We start from the raw sequence: 23,592 nt of genomic DNA on the forward strand, positions 1-23,592 counted from the left end.
GTCAGCAGGTTCCCAAGATAAAGTCTTCCATCACATAATGCCATTCAGAGGGACCTCAACAGGCCTGAACGATGAGCCTGGGTGAACTGATGAGGTTCAACATAGCAAAGTGCAGGGTTTTGCACTTGGGCCAGAGGAATCCCAGGCATCCATAGAGACTGGAAGGAGCAGTCCTTGAGAGCAGCCCTGCACAGAAGGACCTGGGGGTCCTGATGGATGAAAAGCTTAACATGAGCCAGCAGTGTGCTCTTGCAGCTCAGAAAGCAAGTGGTATCCTGGGCTCCATCAGAAGAGGGGTGGCCAGCAGGGACAGGGAGGTGATTGTCCCTCTACACTGCTCTTGTGGGGCTCCATCTGGAGTCTGGAGTCCCCAGTACAACAAAGACAGAGAGCTGCTGGAGAGGGTCCAGAGGAGAGCCACAAAGATGATCAGGGGACTGGAGCACCTCCCTTATGAGGACAGGCTGAGGGAGCTGGGGTTCTTCAGCCTGGAGAAAAGGCAGCTGCAAGGTGACCTCATTGCAGCCTTACAGTACCTAAAGACAGCCTACAATCAGGAGGGGAATCAACTCATTGAAAGGGTAGATAACGGCAGAACAAGGGGAAATGATTTTAAGTTGAGGGAGGGAAGGTTTAGGTTGGATGTCAGGGGCAAGTTCTTTACAGAGAGAGTGGTGAGGTGCTGGAACAGGCTGCCCAGAGAGGCTGTGGATGCCCCATCCCTAGAGGGTGTTCAAGGCCAGGTTGGATGGGGCCCTGGGCAGCCTGGTCTAGTACTAAATGGGGAGGTTGGTGGCCCTGCATGTGGCAGGGGGGTTGGAGATTCGTGATCCTTAAAGTCCCTCCCAATCCTGGCCATTCTGTGATTCTGTGATATTAGACCTGCAATACCTGACAACAAGAATCATAGAGAAATGGCCATAAAATCTGCTTGGGATTACAATACAATGTTCATTTTCAAATGGTGGTGTTTGGCAGGACTGACCAACAACAGGAAAGTTAGCACAAATACCAGTTTCAAGTTTTATTTTTCATGTTGATGAAACACAGTCTCTTCTCAGAGGCAGCATGTGTAGAACTGTTACAAACACTTTCAATAATCTAATACACCACAGATTTTGGAAAGGAACAAATGAAGCACAGGTTTCACACTGCAATTGGGTATATTGAGTCATAAGTTACAGATAATTTAGAAAGCATCTGATTTTATATACATTACACTGATCATTGCCCAGTCTTCATGCAAATATAATTTTTCTCACAACCAACATTATTTTTAGAAACCTTATTGTAAATGATATATTTTCACTTTAAATCACTTAAATGGTATTTACAGAAGTGTGCAAATTGCTTTGAAAGATAGAAACACTTACACATAATATACAGACCGCATCTCCTACAGTTAAACATTTACTAAAAGGCAGATAACATTCCTATCACACTTTCATTGCCTAAAATAGGAGAGTAAGTTATATAAAATAGACCATCTTATTTTCAGACATTTTCATTTCTGCAGATTTGGTCTTTGCAGCAACATTGCAATCAAAGATTAAGACTCCTAAGATCCAAAGAAGCCCCTTCAATTTCAACGGCAGCTGGTTTAATACAAGCTACTTTTGTTCCAGATTTTCCACACTTGGCACAGGCTAAAAAGAAAAAAGCTGAGGGATTGGGGAAAATAGTCTTGCTTTTTTTTTTCCCCCCAACATGAAAAGCATGCTAATTCATAAATTTTATTTGCAAGGGTCTATTAGCGTTGCAAGCACTACAGCAAATAAAGTCTGCAAGTTCTTCCACAGCATACAAAACTGCTTGTATGTCTTCTCAGATATATATAACTGCACACAGAAAGAAGTAGACTCCTCGGGACCATTCAACAAAACTGATTTCAGAATTGGAAGCAGCAAGAAAAGCTTGAAGAAAGTTACTTAGTGTTCCCAGTGCTTCTAAATGTGCTTTAAAAAAAAAAATACATCATAAAAACTTCCCATAAAAAGTGCATGGCGACCCTTCCTGAACAAATCCAGAAAGCAGAAGCTGGAGCACATCACTCCAGTCTCCTCAATGGTGAAGAAAGAAGAGTTATGGGAAAGTCTTCAAAACCACCTTTTTTGTATACTAATAATCATTCTGAGGAAAAAAAAAAACAAGTAATTCACTTTCTAAAATCTCATTTAAGATATTCTATAGACATACAAAAATTTCTATATATATACTTAATAACAATGGAAATTTACCTGTCAGACAGTACAGAACAAAGGTAAGCAGCTTTAAAAAGCCCTCAAACAGTTTAAAAATTACATCTGAAATGCTTGATATTTTTGAAGACATCCAATTCCTTAATGTGGCACAAACTGTACCAACGCTTAATACTGCAGTCTATTGCTTACTGAGCTTTGGACATCAAATTAACACAAGTCTTGAAAAGGTTCTTCTGAAAAGGAAAAAAAAATAAGGACTGCAGATGCAACTTTCAGGGTTGTCAGCATTTAAGCATAAAGTGGTCAAATGAATGTGGACAATAAAGAAGTTTGCAGAAGACAGCAATTTGTAATCAAATGAAAATGGAGAAGATGCTCTAAAATATGGTTATTTTGAACTTTCAAAGTATAGAACAGATTTTTACAAATGGCAATCCTCAAACTAGCTGAAAAAAAGGAAATATTTGCAGAAGAGATTATTAACTAGCAAATGAATACCTGAAACACTAAGCTTGATCATACTGTTGAAACATTCCACCTAAATTTTTGCTAAACATTGTCTCCAAAGCTTTATATTCAATGAGCATTACCTGCTACCTCCAGTTTTTTTTTTTTTTATTACATTTGTCAGAAACAGTGCTAGAAAGGTTGCCAGTGCCATCCATTCCTAATGTGTACATTATAAACACCGTGCACAAATGTATTTTGAAAAACTTAGGTCAATTATTTTCTTGAAGTGAAGTGTGTGCATCTATATATTCAAGCTTGTGAAACTGCTCCATGTTAACTGGCTTAGTATTTTCTACAATCACATGGACATTACTTGCTAAAGTTAGGATACTGAAATAAAAATACATATTCCACTGTGGGGAATATTTGTTAACTGAATGCTCCTCTTAATGATTATACTAGTGGAAAATACATCTGCCAGTATTCCTTAAATGGCATTAAACAGGAGATGAATATCCAGACAAATAACCTTATATTCAACTTTGGAAAAAACCCACAAACATTATTGGTAACAAAGAAGTGTCAGCTATTGAAATCCAGTATTTGAGATTTTGTGTCGTTCTCCTTACCCTGTGCTTCTCTTCAGAATTTTGGTTTCTTTTTAAACTGTGCTTTTACTAAAAATTTCCCTCCATTTTTCCCCTCAATCAATGGAAGGCAGAGCACTGAAGATGTTCCTACTATATAAGAAATGAAATTCAAAGATGTTACAAGATGATAGTTATAATCATGCTTTTTCTCCTCTTTTTTTTGTAGCCAAAAGCTGCCCAGTTAACATTAGCATTCCCATATCACAGTTGCAATGAAGCTCTGGTAAATCTGGTACCTTTGGATATGCTCAGCATCACAAATAGGTTAGATATTTAACATAACATAGGTCTGTAGCTAGCACAGTCCACCAGAATATTCATCCTCTTCCTCATCAGCATGAGAGCCCACTGTGGCTGGTCCTCTTGTTTTGTCTTGCGTAGCATTTGGAGATTTCTTCTTTATTCCACCTCCTGGGACCACCAAGGTAAGACCAAGCTTGGCATACTAATAATAAAAATACAAGTTTACCTTCTGTACTATTATATTCAGTACAGAAAATAGATTGCTGATTTCAGAGTACATTTTCCAGCTTAGAATAATAATTAGAATAATAAAGCTTAGAATAACCTCAGTGTTCAATTCATTTTTTTCCCACTGAAACACTTTGAAAACTGGGAGATGAGACCTCTATCGATATTAAAGTGTAACAGAAAAGTTTGGCTACATTATCACAGAACCATTATAGAATGATAAAATGGCTTGGGTTGGAAAGGAACTTAAAGGGCACCTAGTTTGAACTCTTCTGTCATGGCAAGAGGGTCACCTTTCACTGGACTAGGCTGCCCAAAGCCCATCCAAGCGGGCCTTGGATTCTACAGCTACAAACATTCAATCTTTTCGAAAGAGAGAAAAACACCAGAATGTTTTCATTGTGTAGCTCTGCATACATTATCTAGGTAAGGTTTATATTAGTAGTCTTGCAAATGTTTTTTAGTAGAATTAGTACCTTCAACATAATAAAATTAGTCACTACCACTACAAAGTTCTGCATGGATGGATATCTTACTTTATGGCTTTCCTATCCTTATACTTTCTGCTTGCTAGTTAAAAGTGCAATCATTAAAAAAAAATATGGACTTCTTTCTTAAAATGGAAAAACTTTCACTAATTGATGATTTGCTAGAGAATAAGCATTAAAAAAACATCCAACAAAGCCATCACATTCATTTTGTAATGCTTATGCACACAGGGCAACAAATTGGTATTTATGAGATAAAACAAACTTCTGGCACTATGAAGAACCAATTAAAAGCAAACCATGTTTTGGTCAATGACTTAGACTCTGTAGACTGATAACAAACTGCTAGTTCATCTATGCCTTCCCACCAGAATGTAACAATGGTGTGGAACTTCACAGAAGACAGGCAGTAAAGTAAGAAAATAAAAGTTCACAAGGCAAAATTACCAAGCAAGTCACAAAAAATACATAGATCCTGCTCTCCTTGTTTTCCTATAATGGACAAAAGCCCTTCTTAAACTGAAGCAGCAAAAAACTACTTACATCATTGTCCATGTATTTGAAGAGAGGCAAGTTACAAACTTCAGAAACTTGATCCTGATCTTGCTGATCATACCCTTCCAGAAGTTGCTCTAATGCTGCACAGTCTTCACTTCCATTAAATCCTGGTATACTGAAGGAAATTAACAGTTCAGTTAGGACATTACAGCAATCTACTTGCTGCTCAGGTGTTCTATTTTTACATGTTAATTAATAGCAGAAGAGAAGGCAGCTGATGAGAATCTGATGGACTACTTACTCCACAAAACACAATCATTTTGATTTTTCCTGCAACACAGATCATAACCATAAGCTTCAATTTTCAGCAATACTAGTTTGCTGACAATCAGACCACAATCACAGTCAAGCCAAGAAAAGAGTATTAGAATTTTTCTGTTTTTCCTGACTAGTCAATAAGCTTTTCATCCAATTTATATGCAGAAAAAAAATACGTAATGAGTTTCTATATAAAATAGAAATTGAAGACATAGTAAATATGACCAACATGTTTCAAGACAGATCTTCAAAAACTCACTTCTAAAAATAATGATTTAACTTAGATATATGTTCAAGTCACTTCACTTAAAACAGCTTAAGTAAAAATGTTATGTTTTAGTATTTTGTGACTGAAGTGCTAATGAAAGCTGAAACAGAGACCTGCATGAAAGCCTCTGGAGTTTGTGGCTAAACATTAATCCAGACGTGGCACCAGAAATTTCTCTTGGATATATAAGAACCACTTCCTTCAATTCCTTCTATTAAAATGGATCAGTTCCTACTTTCTCAACCATCTTTCAGTTCAGACAACTATTAAAGAAAAAATGTAAAAAGAAAAACTTGCTTTTCTTTTAACATATGACAAGAACAAGATCTCCTACATCAGCATAACCAGAAATGCAGTAACTCACATACTATACTACATATTTTTCTTTAACAAACCTTTAGATGAATACTTTTCTCAATCTAACCACCATATTACACAGTTCCAATGATTGTACTAGGATGCTACTCTGCATTCTGCATTTTCATTCTCAAGTGGAAAGTTAAAATTACAATTTTTTAAGGGCTTCAACAAGATAAAAAGATTTTAATAATAATTAGATTAAATCAGTTAGAACACCCAGAAATCCTCATTTTTAATCCCAACTATTTGTTTACAACAAGTAGTCTGCCACGGCTCTATTTGAAAGAGATGTACGAAAGAATTCTAACCACAACAGTATTCCGCTCAGCTTTTAACAAGGAAAATCAAAAAGAACTTTTAATTTAAATCTCATTTCATCTGTTGCACAGAAGTGCTTCTTTAATGACTAACTTTATTTTATGTCCGTTAGGAAGTACCACATGGTAATTACTGCTGAACCTACTACTGAAAGTGAAGAAGATTCCTGACAGCTGGCTACCTAACAGACAATACTACTGTACTTTAAGTAAACAGACTTGGAGGCTTAAAATTTGTTGACAGAGAAGGCTTCCATTGGTCTTTCACAAAATCACCAAGATTGGAAAAGACCTTCAAGATCATCCGGTCCAACCATCCTCCAATCACCAATAGGACTCACTAAACCATGTTCCTTAACACAAAATCCAAGCCTTCCTTGAACACCTCCAGGGTCAGTGACTCCACCACCTTCCTAGGCAGCCCATTCCAGCCCATTTCATAATAAATCTACATTAATGAAACACTCAAAGTTATAAAGTATTAGGCAGACTTACCTGTAGCTTTCCCTCACACACCTTTCTGCAGCAACATAATCATTTCTGTGAAGATGAACTAAGACTTGAGCAATAGTTTTCTAAACAAAACAAACAAGAAACACAGGGGAAAAAAAAACCCAAAAGATAGAATAATTTGATTCTAAAATTGAACAAGAAAGTTGGAACCACACTATGATAAAGTAGTAAGCCAGATCTTCAGCTGGTATGAAATAGATTACCTCCTCTAACATCATGAACTGTTGCATCAAACTTGGTCATGCTTTTTTCCTTATGTGATTTGCTACAGAAGTCATGTTGATTACAAACTCAAAACAGACAATCAAAAATTCTCATTTAGGACTCTAACTATTTCTACTAAGAATCCTGATTAAATAACATCAAGGTAAATGCAGACCAAAAGACAATCCTATGAAAAAAACAATACAAAAACATCCATGATTCTCACTCTTCCAATTTCAAAATAAATTAATTCGCATCCCAGAAGAGAAAACTGGACTAATTCAAATTAATTTAAAGGTTTGTCCAGAAATCATTATAGTTCAGTGTTTTTGATAGCTTTCACAGATAAATAGCATCCTATCAACATTACAGCAGTGAAAAACAAGAGGATAAGGAAGCATGAACAACCACACATTCTCATTACCTAGCAAGCAACATATCTCTGAATCAAGAGGTATGTGGCATCAGACAGAATTCAGCCACTACCTTATGTTAGTTCAGCAAACCTCAAAATATCCTACCAGAAATTATCATTTAGATTTTTACCTTATAGCATGTTGGATAATTTTCAATTTCCTTATAAATGCTTTTTTCCTTTTGAAGGGACAACGCAGCCTCATCCAATCTAAATTGAAACAAAAACAAGGAGTATCTGTGCCAGGAAACAAGCGTAATGAACCCAACGCTCATAGTAAGCTGTTTAATACACATGTGAGTTCTCCTTAATAAAAACCAACATAAATAAAATCAGCAGCAGATCTTATTAGCAGCAGTTATATATAAGGCCAGCAATCTCTTTTGCATACGTGCAGGCCAACATCATCTCTGGTATTAATTCAGACAAACCCAGCTTTTCACAACATCATACAAGACATATGCCTCGTAATGCACTCTAATGGATTCCTGTATGTCGTGAGGTTACTGTAAGTCCAATATCCAGGAAGCACCAATGGAAATCATAGTTTGTTTTCTAGTTTGAAGATTCCTTTTAACCACTATATTAAATTTCTAGAAATGAACAATAGCACATAAATTGCAATGTAACAGAGCAACCAAGAGTTTCACATGTACTGAAGTTACAGTGACTTGCTCTTTCACGGGAAGTTTGAAGTCACTTTATAAATCTATCTTTCTAACTGTCACTGCACAATAAAGTTTCTTGAAAGTAGTCAAACAGATGCAGACAATTTCATAAAAGAACAATACGTTTTAGTAAAGCAAGTCTAAGCTGAACCATAGGTCTGGTGATAGAAATCTATGCTTCAAATAAGATGCCATGGAGAATCCAAGACACATTCTCACTCTGGGATCAGACTGCTGCTAACAGATTACTTTCCTCAGATTAATTTCCCTGTTTTATATTCCACAGTTATGAAAAATTTTCGAGTATTTTCTACAAATAAGTGCCTGAAAAAAAGCTCCTGAACTTCTTTAATAACTACTGAAACTGATATATACCCTTTAAAGATGTATTAAGTAATAAAGAGGAAACAAAGCCCTACAGCTCACATTCTTCTATCTCAGAACAAAAAATAGATGATTCCTGAATATGACAGTCTATTACATCCCACAGAAACCTCAATCTTATTTATTTTGAATTTTGCCTCAAAGAGAGACATAAATAATGGTATATAAACCCAGCAACAAGAACAATGAAACTGCCCTTTGAAATATAGGTTCAACAATACGTAAACAAATCTACAAAAGTGATACCTGCGTCCTCGGACTAGAAGTCTTGATGCTTTCCCTAACATTTCTAATGCTTGCCGTAAACGTTCTTCATTCTAGAGAAGAGCAAAAAGAATTTACATGCTCGTATTTCATTTGCATGGGATTAAGACCATTAGACCTTAACCTATGCTGTCTGTAACTAAGACCAACTGTTCTGCTATGCCAACAGTCCACATACTCAGTGGAAACACAAAGAGTATTAGTGCACCAAAGTCCCACACTCAGCTTCTGTATGGATCTGGAGAGCAAAGGAGCATCAATGCAAACTTATTAACCCAGTAATTTATGTCAAATGCCTGTAGGAAAGCATGTCAAAGACAGTCATGAAATGGCTCAAGGGATGGGTTGAATTTTAAGCAAACTCTTCTTGTGCCTTCAAGGATTTCAAACTCTTCTAAGCTACAGGACTGTGCAACAGCCATACTCCCCACCCTCTAGACTGCTCAACAAGAGGCAAAAAAACTTGACAACATACAGAATTCACATTTGGTCAAGTGCCAAAATGAGAAAAGAACTGACTTTATCATAATATCAACAAAACAACTTAGAAGCCAGCGTTAGACATTTTGTCAGCATTACAGCTGACCCTAAACACCAATTCATTCAAGCTGGTTTACTTTGTGGTAAAGTTATCTGCTGGTAAAAAACAAAACAAAAAAAAAAACAAGCAAAGCTTACTTCAAACACTGATGCTGCTTGCTGATACAGCTGTACAGCCTTCTCTGGGCTCACGTTTTCTATTAATCTGTAATAAACATAAGTCATTTCTCAGATGAAAGCATCAAAGAGGCAAAGAAGAAAAAGCAAGGAGATACCTCTGTCCCACATTCATTCTGGCCACCAATACTATAAGCTTACTTCCCAGCCCGTTCAAGTGCAATGGCAGCTGTATCCGGTGTCCCATTCTCCAGGTACATCATGCTGGCTTTCTCTATCAGCTGAACAGCTTCAGGGAGCCTCTGCATCTCCTGCAAAGACAGTCAAAGGGACAGCACTGTCAGGAGCTGTGCTTATGAAACAACTCTAACACTATATGTATGAGTGTGTATGTAGTATATACATGTATATATGTATGTAGTATATATATATATATATATAACGGCATTTCAGCTTATAAGAAAAAGTGACAAAACACAATAATACAGAAATGCACCTTCTGTATTATCACACATTTGTAAAGAACAAGTTTAGCGGTCAGTCTGGTACACTCTTTACATTCCTTTGAATAACCATAAGAGATGGGAAGTAACAGGCAGCCTTCTCACACCCAAAGTGAGTCAGTCTAACCAGGTCATTTCCTCTGTAAACTCTGATATAACTAGAAACAATAATTTCTGTTTTTCAATTTTTAATTTAAATCTTTCCATCTTTAAAAATCTAATTTAATTAGCAGCTAGACAGCATCTAAGGAACATGCATTTAAGGATTCTGGCGACATATAACCTACCCTACGTCAAGTAAGTAGACAATAAATCTTTTTCTTTCACATAAATACGTCAAGCAAAAATGTTAATTCCACTATCCTATGAAACCAGTACTGCTGGAGCAAACAGGCAAAACAAGACTGCCTTGTCACACTGCAGCTTCGAATTGCCAGACACTTATTTTTCTTTCAGAAATTAAAAGATTAACATAACACTCTTCCAGTGAGATCCTTGATTCTCCCAGTCCTCTTTTCAGAATTTTCTTTTACTGATATAATATCAGTTAAAACAAACAAACAAACAGTATTTGGTCAATAGTGAAAACACTGCAACAGAACTAGAATGAGCTTTTATTTCTCTTGCTTTAATCCACTGCTCAACTAAGTAGTAATTAGTCCCTTCCCAACGTAAGGCAAAAATTTGGTACCTTAGAGCAGAAGTACCACTCTTCAGTTACCCTCTGATGTAACACCCTCACCTTTCCTTCTTCAAAAGAAAACCAAAAAATGTTTCCAATTAAAAACAGTTTCCCTAAACTACATGAGGGTATTGGTGAAGACTGTAAGTCAAAAATAGAACATCACTGCCATATGCAACTTGCTTGCATGCACCTGTAAAATGTCAAAGAGAACTTTAAAAAAAAAATAGTTATGAAAATACCTTTAGCATCATGCCAGCTTGTTCATAAGCTCTGCAGAGAAAAAGTTTACAATTTAGATATTGTGTATTTCAACAAATTGTAACTACACAGCAGAAGTTAACCTGCATCAGCTACCACTTCACTGTTAATATTTAACAAACTGAAGAGGTTTTGAGTGCTTCAATTTAATGAGACAATACACGTGTACAATTATCTTTCACAAATGAAGTATTTCAACCACACAATTACTGTCTTCCCAAACAAAAATCTATTCCCATCATCTGACCCACAGGCAATATTTAGATTATTTGTCATCACCCACTTGCTATGAAGTATCTTTATTTACATTTCTATATAAGCAAAACAGTGCAGAATGTCAAATTTATAAAAAAAAAGTTTACCTAAGGAAAAGCACTTGATACAAAAAGCTATGAAAGATTGTCAAAGTAGTTATTTCTTCAGAGAGACATTGCAGGCTTTTAGACTTTCCTTGCCTATGCTTTCATTAAACTAATTTTGAAATGGTGAAATCACTTGAACTGAGTCACTTACTAGAGACCAAAATGACAGCTCATGCTTGTACTGTAAGTTTAAAAAAAAAACATCAGATTACCCAGTGCATCCATACTTACTTGGCGGCATGAAAGAGACTGGAAGTAACGTTGTCAAGTCAAGGACAAATGCCATAAAGCAGAAAAATCAATAGCATATAAGATCTTATAGTATTGGTTTCAAAGCAAGGAATCCCAGAAACGCAAATAGAACCTGCTAAGTTTTTAGGCAAAGTATAAAAAAAAAAGTAGCACCTAAGGACAGAATAAATGCAAAATATTGAAGGATAGCTGCACATGTAAAGTTGGAAAAATGCACATTTGTTTAAAATATGTTCCCTGGCTACCAAATGTCACCACAAGCACTGCAATAATGTTAGCTGCATTTAGTTAATGCTATCCATTCATAGATACTTAAAAGTGCTTACATAAATTTATGATGCAGTACCTAAGCATTTCAGGCACCTCTACTCCGCACTGGTGAGAACTCACCTGGAGTACTGCGTCCAGGTGTGGAGTCCTCAACACAGGACAGACATTGTCCTGTTGGAGAGCACACAGAGGATGGCCACAAAAATGACCCAGAGAATGGAACACCTCTCCTATAAGGACAGGCTGAGAGAGCTGTTCAGCCTGGACAAGAGAAGGCTCCAGGGAGATCTGAGAGCAGCCTTTCAGTATCTACAGAGAAAGGGGACAGACTCTCTAGCAGGGTCTGATAGGACAAGGGGAAGTGGTTTCAAACTGAAAAACGGAATATTTAGACTGGATGTAAGGGAGAAGTTTTTCATAGTAAGGGTGGTAAGGCATTGAAACAGGTTGTCCAGAGAGGTGGTGGATGCCCCATACCTGGAGACAGGTCAGGCTGGACGGGGCTGTGAGCAACCTGATCTGCTGTAGGTGTCCCTGTTCACTGCAGAGGAGTTGGGCTAGGTGACCCTTAAGGGCCCCCTCCTAACTCAAACAGTTCTGTGATTGTAAGGTATTATTCAGAATAGATTTTCTAAACAAGAGTTCTTTAGCTTTTCCATTCACAGCACAAAAAGTCTTCTAAAAGAGAACCTTCTTAGACTGACAATATGAACAAAGATATTTAATATATTTTCTACCCATTACCCCATTCTAAATAACAAATAACTTCTTGGAAAACAGTAGTAATGAAAAGATACGCTTTGTTGTTTTCATGTGCTTCAGCTTCTCGTAAACAGGCTTCCCTTGCCTGGTCAAACTGCTTGGCATTCTTAAAGGCAACAGCTACAAGAAAACAGATGAAGTTCTCATTTACAATTTGCCTTTATTTTTTTAACCACATCTACTAAAGTATTCAACCATCCAAAGATGCAAACAGGCATTTTAGACAAACTGAATGGCTTGCTAAATTGTAGACAGAAAATCCCACCACAGCATTAACTTCATTAGCCACCTCATTGGTACCCAATGATAGGACAAGAGGCAACAGGCACAAACTGGAACACAGGAAATCCCATCAAAACACGAGAAAAAACTTCTGTACTTTGAGGGTGACAGAGCACTGGAACAGGTTGCCCAGAGAGGTTGTGGAGTCTCCTTTTCTGGAGATATTCAAGACCCACCTGGACACTTTCCTGTGCAAACTATTGTAGGGAACTGCTTTAGCAGGGAGCTGGGTGATCTTTAGAGGTCCCTTCCAGCCCCTATGGTACTGAGATTCTGTAATCAGTACAGTTTGTACAAAACCAGTAGAGCAGCAAAAGAAGCGTACCATTGACAAAACAAGCTAGTAATAACTCCCTCAACATAACCAATTCTGGGCTCAAAGAATACTGAAGCAGGACTGAAAATAAATTTCTATTTGTAAGTGCTTCAGTTGCTCTTCAAACTTCTCCATTTTTTCATTCACTTTTTTTTCATTCATTTTTTCTCATTTTTTCATTCACTGTTAAACAAATGAGTAGGAACATCAAACAGAAGGAAGCCAAAGGGGGAAAAATACATATAAATTACATACATACATATTCATACATATAAATTACTATTAACAGAAAGAAGAAAGTTTACAAGAAAAAAAAAATCATGGTTTTATATTCACTGTGACACATGTAGTAGGAAAGGAGGAAAAAAATCTTACCGTGTCCACAGGAAAAAAAAAAAAAAAACCACATACCACAAACTAACAATGCCTCTACTTTATTGAAACTCTCTTATGTCAGACAATTTTCAAACGATGGTGAAAAAGTGAAGATTTTGTTAAAAATTTTTGTTGTTAGGGAAGATCATATGATTTGGGGGTTGGCAAGTGAAAAGAAGAAAGCTTTACTGTTGTGATATGTAATAAGATCCAACATGTAAATTGTAAATTGAAAAGAATAAACATATTTTTTGCAACTGGTATTGACTTCCAAGTAAAACTTGAGATTTTACAGTGCTACTAAGAACACTAGGAACAGTTATTTTCCTCCTTACTTTAGTCTTCACAACAGTTGTACTTATACAGTAATAAACTAAAACTAAGTAAAATATTATTGGGGATTAAGCTTAAAGAGTATTTTGAAACCATAAAGCGTGTGCAGATATTTACAGTCACACATACCTGCCTTTCCATATTCAGTAGCTGCACTATCATAATCTGGTTTCCATTTTAAGAATCCAGTTTTCAAGCTAAAATGCAAGAAGAAAGGAGTATTAACAATGAGTAATACTTATGTTTCACCTTTGAAGTACTTCATATAGATTTAAAACTTCAGACAGCTCTCTGAAACAGAGTGATTACCCTTGTGCCAATAGCATGGTAGAATCACAACTGCAAAAACAAAAGGCAGCATTGTTTGGACTTGTTTAAAGCACTACAATGACCTCCCACGGCTACATGCTCTGCAATAACATGCTTCTGCTTCAGTCCCTAGAACATCATCACCAACTCAGATCCTCAACACTGTGAAATCAAGAAAAGAAAAATATTTCTACCTGAGAATTGTTAGACTCTCTTGTCTGTACACAACTGAAAGAACTTATCTACAAGCGTAAAACCTCAGGGATTTTTTCTGATACGCCTATAGCAGCTTATGACACTAACTGCTCCCACACATACATAAACACAGAGCCCTCGGCAGCTGAGATGGTGGGTGCCAGCCCTGCCCACAGCAATGGTTTGGAACTTAGTGGGCTTTGAGGTCCCTTCCAATGCGGGCCATTCTGTGGTTCCATGGTTCCATGTGAGTCATCAGTGCTGACTTCAGTATCATATTTTCCTCATTTAAAAAAAATATATGCATACATACAAAGCCACAACTTCAGAGCCCATTGATACAGGCAGACACTTTAGATGCAGTACATGCTTAGTTTGAAAAAGCAATTTTGTATACACTGCATACTAGCAGTTATCATCTCACTTAGGCAACAGCCACAGCATACAGCTCTAAGACAACTCTTCCCATTGCACTGCTTTTCATCATAGAAAGTCTGAAAGAATCACAGAACAGCCCGGGTTGGAAGGGACCTCAAGGATCATGCATCTCCAGTTGCCTCACCACAGGCAGGGCCACCAACCTCCACATTCAATACTAGAGCAAGCTGCCCAGGGCCCCATCCAACCTGGCCTTGAACACCTCCAGGGACGGGGCTTTCTCAGGAAATGTACTGAGATAAAATACACAGGCCTTAAAGCTGCACACAGTTCATGCACTGCCTGTTTTATTTCAAACTCTTTTCAGGACAAGCTTAAAATTAATTCTACCAAAAGGCATTCTGCTCAGGTAACGTGAGGAAGGCACTTGGCACACACTGTTATTCTGAAGCAGCCTCCCTTCGGGATCCTCTACCTTGAGGCTCCCTGCCAACTGCCACATGAAGACGTTAGGCCCTCTAAGCGAACTGCCCGTATAGGTGTCTGAGGCCATCTAAAAACAAACAGACCCCAAAAGCCCCGCCTCGGACAGGCCATACGCCCCGTTGCCCTCCCTTTCTTTCCCAGGTCACGTCGCCGGCAGCTGCGAGCCCACAGCCACGGGGGGATCACGGCTCTCCGCCCGGCAGGAAGGAAAGGAGCCCTGAGGCCCGATCGCTGAGGTGACAACCGCCTCGCTCGCTTCTTCCCGCCGGCCGACCCAACCCCGTCCCCGCTCACTATTTCTCCGCTTTCGCGATGTGCTCCAGGGCCTCGTTTATCTTCTGCGCCGCCATCGTGGCTGCCGCTACGGAACGCCGCAGGGCTCACGGGACGTCCAGGGGCGGGACTTTGCGCTGCGCCTTCTCGCTGCGCCTGCGCCGCAGCGGGGGCAGGGCCTGCTGCTGACGGCGGCTGTTGGTGGCGCGGCTGCCTCAGGGCGGCGCTGTGTGGTGTTGGCGCTGCGGCGGCTGGAGCTGCGGTTTAGGCTGCTGGGCGTCTTGTCCTGCTCTCTGACGGTCTTAAGAGGGCTTCTGTGTAGAGATGTGCGTCTCTAACTCGTTTGGTTTGTGTAAAAGTAAGAGGCTGCCTTCAGTCCAGGTGGCACATGAATCTGAGTCATAGAAATAGTGGTCAGAAAAGACCACTAAGATCATCTAGTCCAACCCACCACCACCATACCCACTGATCACGTCCCTCAATGCCACATGCACACGGTTCTGGAACACCTCCAGGGATGGTGACTCCACCACCTCCTTGAGCAGCCTGTGCCACTCTTTTTGAGAAGAAATTTTTCCTAACAGCCAACCTGAACCTCCCCTGGCACAACATAAGGCTGTTACCTCCCATCCAAAGCAGGAGAAATGATTGGTGTTCAGGTCTCTGTGAGCTATGGCAATCCACAAGTTTTACACTCCATTTTTATTTAAATTTTATTTAAATTTAAATAAGAGAAATATTTATCATCACGAGAGCAAAAAGCAAAATGAGAAACTAGCTGAACCTGTAAAACCATTTATTCTGTTTGTAGGAATCAGAGCTATGTGATTTTGTTTTCTTTCTTAATTGGGGAAAAGAAACAAAGTTGATACGGAATCACAGAATGGCTTGGGTTGGAAGGGATCTCAAAGCACACCAAGCCCCAACCCCTCATCGTGGGCAGGGCTGCCCTGCAGCAGCTCAGCTGCCCAGGGCCCCATCCAAGCTGGCCTTGAGTGTCTCCAGCACCCAAAAAATGCTATGTAGGCATCAAGTACACTGCTCTGAATCACTTTCCCATCCTTTACCATTTCCAACACTCCCCTGAGGACATGGACATTTATTTTTCTAACTTTAGTTCTTGTACTACACTGGAAATGCTATCTATAGCAGATGGTGGAAAATCCCCACGGTGTTATGTATTATTATTCCGTATCCTGTAACGAAGTAGGAAAGAAGGTAGCATTTGTAGCAGGTGAAAGGCAGCTGTAAAAAAGAAATCATAGAGCTGATGTGTTAACAGGCAGAATAATCTCAGAGAAGAATAATCTTCTGAAGCACCCAGTGAGTGACCTGTTTTCTTGTTTGTTTCTGGTAGTGTTCCTGGCTGTGCTCCTTAAGATATAAAGAGCTGCTGACTTTTTTTGTGAAGCTACACATGTGCACTGTCTGGTTACACTTTATATTGGAATGACCAGACGACACGTTTCCAAGACTAGTATTAAATGAAATAGGATATTCCTGGGTAGCTTTTATTTTGTAGACTCGGAACCTCTAGAGATTTTACATCTGGGAAGGATCATATCACTGCATCTGGTGCTTGCCTGTGAACTGGAATTTGGTATTTAAAAGTACCAGGTACAATGTGACAAATTTTTACAGTGATAGCATTCAGAATACAAGATTTTAAAAGTGCAAGCTTACAGCTTCTGTTTACTAGATGGATGTGAACTCTGCAAATAGCTGCACCAGTAGAAGCCATTGATTAATAATCAGTCCTCAGCTGTTTGTCACTACTCCTTGTAGAGGGTTTCTGTCTCCCACCTCAACACTTCTCATGCACACATTAACCATAGGCAGACTATTGAAAATGAGCTGCATAAACGATCACAGCTTATTTTATCTGAAAGACGTTTGAAAATACCTGCGTGTTTGTGGGGTATAACCTCTGGCTAGATGCTGGAGGCAGGCAGCTGGAGCTAGCATCTTCCACCACAATGGCTGGGTCCATCCTCAGTCCCAGTGCAGGGACACACAAGGATTCCTTCAGAGACCTCTTGTGAGCTGTAAGAAATTGTCAAGATGACTGTGGTTAAATTCGTTTCTTGATTAATTCTTAATTTTCTTTGCTGTTAAGATGTCACATGCTTGTCCAGAAAGTCAGGAGTGACTGCAGTGAATTGTATTTTAAATCAGCTGCTGAATCCTATCTTCTGCTCCACTGGATCTGGAAGGCAAATTTCAGTTTTCCGAGATCTGGATTTCCCAGCTCTGTCTGACACTGTCTTTTGGCAGCATATGTGGAAAGTTGTACATTGTGATTTATTAGTGTCTGAGCCGCAGTCATAACTACAATAACAACAGCTACAGTACCATGCTGAGGAAATTGCCTGTGAAGAAGAGAGAGCATGGGCAAACTGCTACTAATACTGATGGTTTAATGAAGAATTGACTCAGACACATTTTGGGCAAAAAAAAAGTGTTCTATGATCACTCTGCCCCAGTGCTAGCACTTGAGTGCTCCAGTACTTTTTATTTTCCTATCTTCAGAGTAATTCCATAGAATTAATTTGCTTGTGAGACTACTTCTTCTTGTCTTAATGAATAAGGTGGTAGGCAAACAGATAGCTCTGAGGGCAGCAAAATTACTAAATACTGATTCTCTGAAGATTTGTTTCTCTCTCCTGATTGCATTTAATTAAATAACAAGACTACATTGTGTGCCCACCTTTTATCAAAGAGCAGAGAGTCAGCACAGGAGAGAGATCTTAGAAATGTATCTTCCAAGGAAAGAGGTAATCACAGAATCACAGAACCATAGGGTCTGGAAGGGACCTCTGGAGATCACCCAACCCAACCCCTGCTAAAGCAGGTTCCCTACAGCAGGTCACACAGGAAAGTGTCCAGATGGGTTTTGAATATCTTCAGAGAAGGAGACTTCACAATCTCTTATTGTGCAGCTTATTCCAGCACTCTGTCATCCTCAAAGTAAATAATTTTTTTCCTTAAGTTCAGATGGAACTTCCTGTGTGTTGCCAATTGTCCTGTGTCATTGGGCACACTGAAAAGAGCGTGGCCCCATCCTTAAAGAGCCTCAACCATTAAGTGCTGATAAGATCCCCCCACATGTAATTTCCTTGGAAATTATGGAAAATGGAAAGCTGTGGCAGATTCACCACACGCTGAACATCCATGCAACAAACTGCAGGCAGAAAATTACAACTCAGAAATTCCTACCTTTTTCACCATGTTGCATCTCAAGCCATGGCAGTATTTATTGCCTTCATCTTCGTAATAACTACAGGATCCAGTTACCTTTGCCACTGCATCATCTAACTAAGGCTGCTTTAAGTTATCTAATATTCAGAATACATGCTTGTCATACTTCGAGTACATGCTTGTCATACTTCAAGTACAAAATCAACTCCAGCCTTTGCAGTCACCCAGCACCAACTTTTGAGAAGATCTGCACTGTGGAACAGCTCTGGTCATCTTGCAAGACCCAGGAGGGAAAACTGTAGGGCACGGCAGGCAGAAAAGTCTATTTCATCATTAGCTGCTTCTTGAAAATTAATTTGGCTCTAATATCATGCCTAAAGCACTTCCAAGCATTTATCTGCTTATTCACTGTTGTTTATTTGAGTGACTTACTCATTTCTATTATTTTAGTTATTCTTTAGATTATGCTTGAATTTTGTTTGCCAGCATTGCATTTACCTGCAATGCTGCAACTGTGAACGCTGAAAAAGAGTTTTGCATGTGGATCAACCAGGATCGACGCATGCCGCAGTCCCAATACATCCCATGTACCCAGCACATCCCTAGGCCCCAACACATCCCAAGGTCTCAAAACACTGCACAAACCCAGCACTCTCCATCTTCTATCAGTTCCATTAAAGGGAATTCAGTTGTGGAAGGAGCTGGAGGGACTCAGCTTTCTCATCTGTGCTGCTGAAAAACAAAGTGGAAAAAAGGGGTAGTCAGCAGGGCAATCTTCTTTCTGGTGATGTCTCAAAAGGTTCTGGACCTTTCCACATGCCCCATGGTCCAGCCATGTTCCTGTCTTCCCACCCACACTCCTTTTCTTTTTCCCTTCCTTCGTTCCCCCCCAAAAGGCAAATGTTATTTAATGACCACTGTGAATCTGAGGAAAAAATCTTCCTTCCTCCTCCTGTGCACCTCCATGGACAAGAGCTCAGCACCACCCCAACCATCCCTGTCACTGCAGAATACCTCCCTGCGCACCATCCCCTCCGCTCTCAGCTCACCTGCTTTCTATGGAGAAAAACAATGATGAGAAATGACACAACCAAAAGTGTGAGGACCATAGTCAGAGCCACCTTCCAGGGATGGACAATCTGGGAAAAGGGATCTGGAAAAAACATGGAAAAGGGTTACTTTTACATTCCCATATGTGGAAAAGCAAGACTCAGACTTGGAAGATCACAGAATCCAAAGGGGCAGCAACCAGTGAGCACTGACACACAATGGCAGCATCCTCAGATTGGCACAAGTGGGGGAGCTATTAAGCAGCCTGTATCCTCTGCCACTAAGACATGAAGAAACCCATCAAAGAAACCCAACAAAACCACCTCATCCATGCATATCGATCCCCAAATCACAAATGCACTCACTCAAACTCAAGCATCTCATGGAACAATTCAGCCCCAACCTTCTTCAAAGGCTTCTGTTCTTCAGCTCTCCATTGATGGACATGAGGATGAGGATGAGACAGAGCTTGGGGTGGGAAACACAAACCCAGCAACACATGGAGGTATCACCCCAGCCTGAGCTGACAACTCCAGGTCCACCACAGCTTTTGCATAGCCACCATCATTTTGCACATGGCAGATATATGAGCCGCTATCAGAGGAGCTCACTGCAGTAATGTGCAAATCTAGATTTCCATCCCTGAGCAGTTCTGTCCTCCCTTTATATTCCTCCATCTGTTCCAGGTCCTCTCCATTTTGGTAGTGGTGCACAAGACCAGAGGACTGGTGCCGGATCCATCTGACGTCCAAGATCCGAGCATTCTTGCAAGGGGACAAGTGGAAGCACACCATGACATCCTGTCCCTCAGTGGCAGTGACAGGGAGGCTCAGTGCCACCACTCTGAGCGGGGCTGGGCAATGAGAAGGGCACAGAGAGAAGGTGAGACGGGTGCCTGCATTAATGTGGGGGCATGGGGCAGAGGGAGAGTTAGTGCGCACTCCATCCCACCTAAAGCAACTGAAGAGGAAGCAGGAGGGGGTGGAGAAGGATTTCTAGGGGTGGGAGTCTGCTTACAATGAGTGATGGAGGTAAATAAAAGAAATTATTCCCAAAATCACATATTTCATGAAATAACCAAAATGAAAGTGAAACCCTACCGGGGCCTGGTGCTGGGCTTCAGTCCTCCCTGCCCCGTGGCTGCATTCTGGCCCCATAGCAACACCTCTGCCAGTCACATCAGCCCCACAGGACCTTTACCTGATCCCGGACAGAGGAGGTGGAGAGCCACAAGATAAGCCAGGAGGCTCCTCCAAGAATGGGTGAAACTGGGGTGTTTTTAGCCCAATATGAACCACATCCATGCTGGAGAAGAGGAGAGGGGAAGAAACTGGGGAAAGGAGACAGAGGAAGAAGGCTGAGAAGGAGATGATGGAAGATGGGAAAGATTTGGAAAGAAGATGGGGGAAAAGTTCAGGAAGAATATGTAAGAAATTATAGAAGAAAGCTAGAGTGGATCAGCAGTCTCTCACTGAGGGACTATTCTTAGAAGGTCCAAATCGCAGCCAAAACCCACCACAAAGGAGCTCTAAGAAGCTGAGGGAGAGCAATGCAGACCTCCCAGCTGTCCCCACTGGTGGCATGGTGGCTCTGAGAGGGAAGAGTGCTGGCATCCCCCTGCAGTGTGTATAAAGAGGGGCTCCAGGGAATGTGATGAATAGGATGGGCAAACGGTGTGGTGTGTTGGAAGGGCTTGGTATGGCAGATAACACAGACAGGGGGTGCAGGCAAGGATGCAGGCAAAGCATGATCTTCCACCCGCCAGCAGTCAGACAAGAGGAGGGGATCTCAGGAAATGAGAGGGATGGAAACAAGTGAAGCTGGGAAATCCAACAGAGTAACTTGGTGCACCAGAGAGCTATGTGAAGCAGGAATTGCTTTAATACAGCATTGTGTGCACGGGGGATCACTCCACTGAACATGCACCCCGAGGGGAGCAGCGACCGCATATTTGTAAGCATAGTGTATACATATTAATCACATTTCCAACAAATTGGTTGCATATCATCCTGCTCTTCGGAGCATGCCTCATAAAATGTGGGGAGGATCTCTGGGCCCCATCTGGTGGTCATTGCATGAAGACTAGTAGTTGTCCTCGCAAAGGCGCAAAGTCTTCCTTGCTCTGAACTTCTTTAATGGGGGCAGCGAGGTTGCCTAAATCAGCCTCTACTGGTCCTACAGATCTGCTTCCCCTGCATACCTGCATTATTAATTAAATAGCTACAGATGCATTTACAGGGGAGAAAAGGTAACTTAGGGTAGTGTTTCCCTACAGTTATTTGTGCCAGATCTTCCCTGTGATGGATGTGCTTCTTACATACCTTTCCTTCCCACGGTATTTCAGAGCAGAAGCATGCCTCACATCTACGCATTTCTGTTCTACATTCTACCTTTTCTACATTGTCCTCTCTCTTTTCTTCATTGGTAAATCTTTCTTCTGGTTTCAATTTTGTTCCTTCACCTAGAGGCTGCTTTCTTCACTCTTCTTTTAAATGCTGCTTAAAGTACCACAAAAACAAATAGATGTATTCTTACAGATGGTTTAAAGTCTACAGAAATAGAAGCACAAGTGGTGCTCTCTCCTCTCTCTGGTAATGGTGATGGTGACAGTGACAGAAGCTGAGGGAATGCATGCAGCTGTGTCAGGGGCAAGTCAGGTTGGATCTTAGGGAAAGTTTCTTAACTGGGGGCTGGTCAAGCCCTGGAACAGTCTCCCCAGGTCATGTCATTGAGCTTAATGGTGTTCAAGAATTTGTTGTGTTTGCACAACACTCTGAGACAGAGAGCTTGAATTTTGGGTGGTTGTGTATGCATCCAGGAGTTGGACTCAAGGATCCTTATGGGTCCCTTCCAACTTGGGTTATTTTATGATACTATGATTTTAGGTAACAGTGACGGAGCTAGTGGTTAAATTTTTCTCACTTGTCATCTTCAAAACAAAACCAAATGTCTCTATACAATATCCAACAGAATGTTTTGTAAAGGCCAGAGGAAAGAAGCTTGGTTGTCCCTTCCTGAGTTTAGCCTGTGAATGCAGATCAATGGAATAGCTCTTGGGTTTAACGGATGATGTAAGGAAACCTAGCAAACACAAGAGGGCTCCATTTGAACGCATATTAGGAAGCAATGTAGGGTGGTGCTAAACAGAAATGGCATCATCTCGTGTTACATAACCTTGAGCTAAATCGCAGTGCAGTTTAGAGAAGTAGAAGATTCTTAATTGTTTTCTATTCAATTACCATCGTGTTTTGGATATACAGTGGTTTATGTCTAAACATTTTCCTCATGCTAGAGCAGAGAGCTATCAAAATAAAGCACATGAAACCCTGCTCAAGTGTCTTCTTGTGAAAGATATAAAATAAAATTCCCAATTTTGTCATTCACATCAAATATATCCAGCCTTTATGAAACAGATTCAGGTTCAGCTGTCAGAAATATATACAGTACATCATGAACTGGATTCTGGCAGTGAAAATTGTCTCTTTCTTTGATTTTATGTTATAAATTCTTTTTAAAAAATAGTTTTTTATTGCTACTATGGAAACAAATAGGCAAAAAAGGCAGAATGGAACAAAAAGAACCATAAAGTAATGGGGTTATGGGGTCCAGTCATTTCTCACAGTGGCAAGTAGGCTTGCACGAATGGGCTTTGCTGCATCACTGAAGGACCACTGAAAGTCTCTCAGAGTCAGAACCAGGGAAGCTACCACATATATATATATTTTGTCTAAAGATGCCCAGCTGTGATGGAATGCCTCTGTGCTGGGGTAGTACTTTACATACTACATACCTCAGAACTACAGAATCATAGAATCAATAACAGAATCATAGAACAACTTGGGTTGGAAGGGAATTCAGATGTCATCTAGTTCCAACTTGACTGCTGTGGGCTTTTTCACTCCTCTCCTCTGTGACTCTCTACACTAGGAGTTTTATTCCAACATCTCAAAAGTCTTGGATTAATTCTTTAGGACTTGATTATCTCAGTTCAACTGTATGCTAAGGTTACATGAGAGCTTCCAGTTAGCCTTGGCAATTGTCCAGCGCCATCACATCACCATTATAATGCTATTTTACTTCAATATTTAGACGTTTCATGTTAAGATCCCCTCCAGTAAGCAGGTGATTAGATTTTTATTACAATTAGAATGGAGGTTGTTGGGTTTTTTTCTTCTAGAC

General features: G+C 40.2%; 1 protein-coding gene and 1 pseudogene across 1 annotated transcript; both read right to left on the bottom strand.

Moving 5' to 3' along the window:
* Nucleotides 1-1,009: 1,009 nt before the first annotated feature.
* On the bottom strand, nt 1,010-15,295 carry NAPG (NSF attachment protein gamma). Its single transcript, XM_010708753.2, has 12 exons — nt 15,187-15,295; nt 13,654-13,721; nt 12,254-12,338; nt 11,166-11,183; nt 10,554-10,584; nt 9,328-9,437; nt 9,148-9,214; nt 8,452-8,522; nt 7,285-7,363; nt 6,517-6,596; nt 4,804-4,933; nt 1,010-3,746 (listed from the first exon to the last, which is right to left on the bottom strand). The coding sequence occupies exons 1-12, from the start codon at nt 15,240-15,242 to the stop codon at nt 3,597-3,599; spliced, it is 945 nt and encodes a 314-aa protein (XP_010707055.1). The 5' UTR covers nt 15,243-15,295; the 3' UTR covers nt 1,010-3,596.
* A 4,089-nt stretch (nt 15,296-19,384) lies between these two features.
* Nucleotides 19,385-20,713, bottom strand: LOC100547210 (annotated as a pseudogene).
* Nucleotides 20,714-23,592: the final 2,879 nt, after the last annotated feature.

The sequence above is a fragment of the Meleagris gallopavo genome, chromosome 3, assembly GCF_000146605.3.
Source record: "Meleagris gallopavo isolate NT-WF06-2002-E0010 breed Aviagen turkey brand Nicholas breeding stock chromosome 3, Turkey_5.1, whole genome shotgun sequence".
Lineage (NCBI taxonomy): Eukaryota > Metazoa > Chordata > Aves > Galliformes > Phasianidae > Meleagris > Meleagris gallopavo.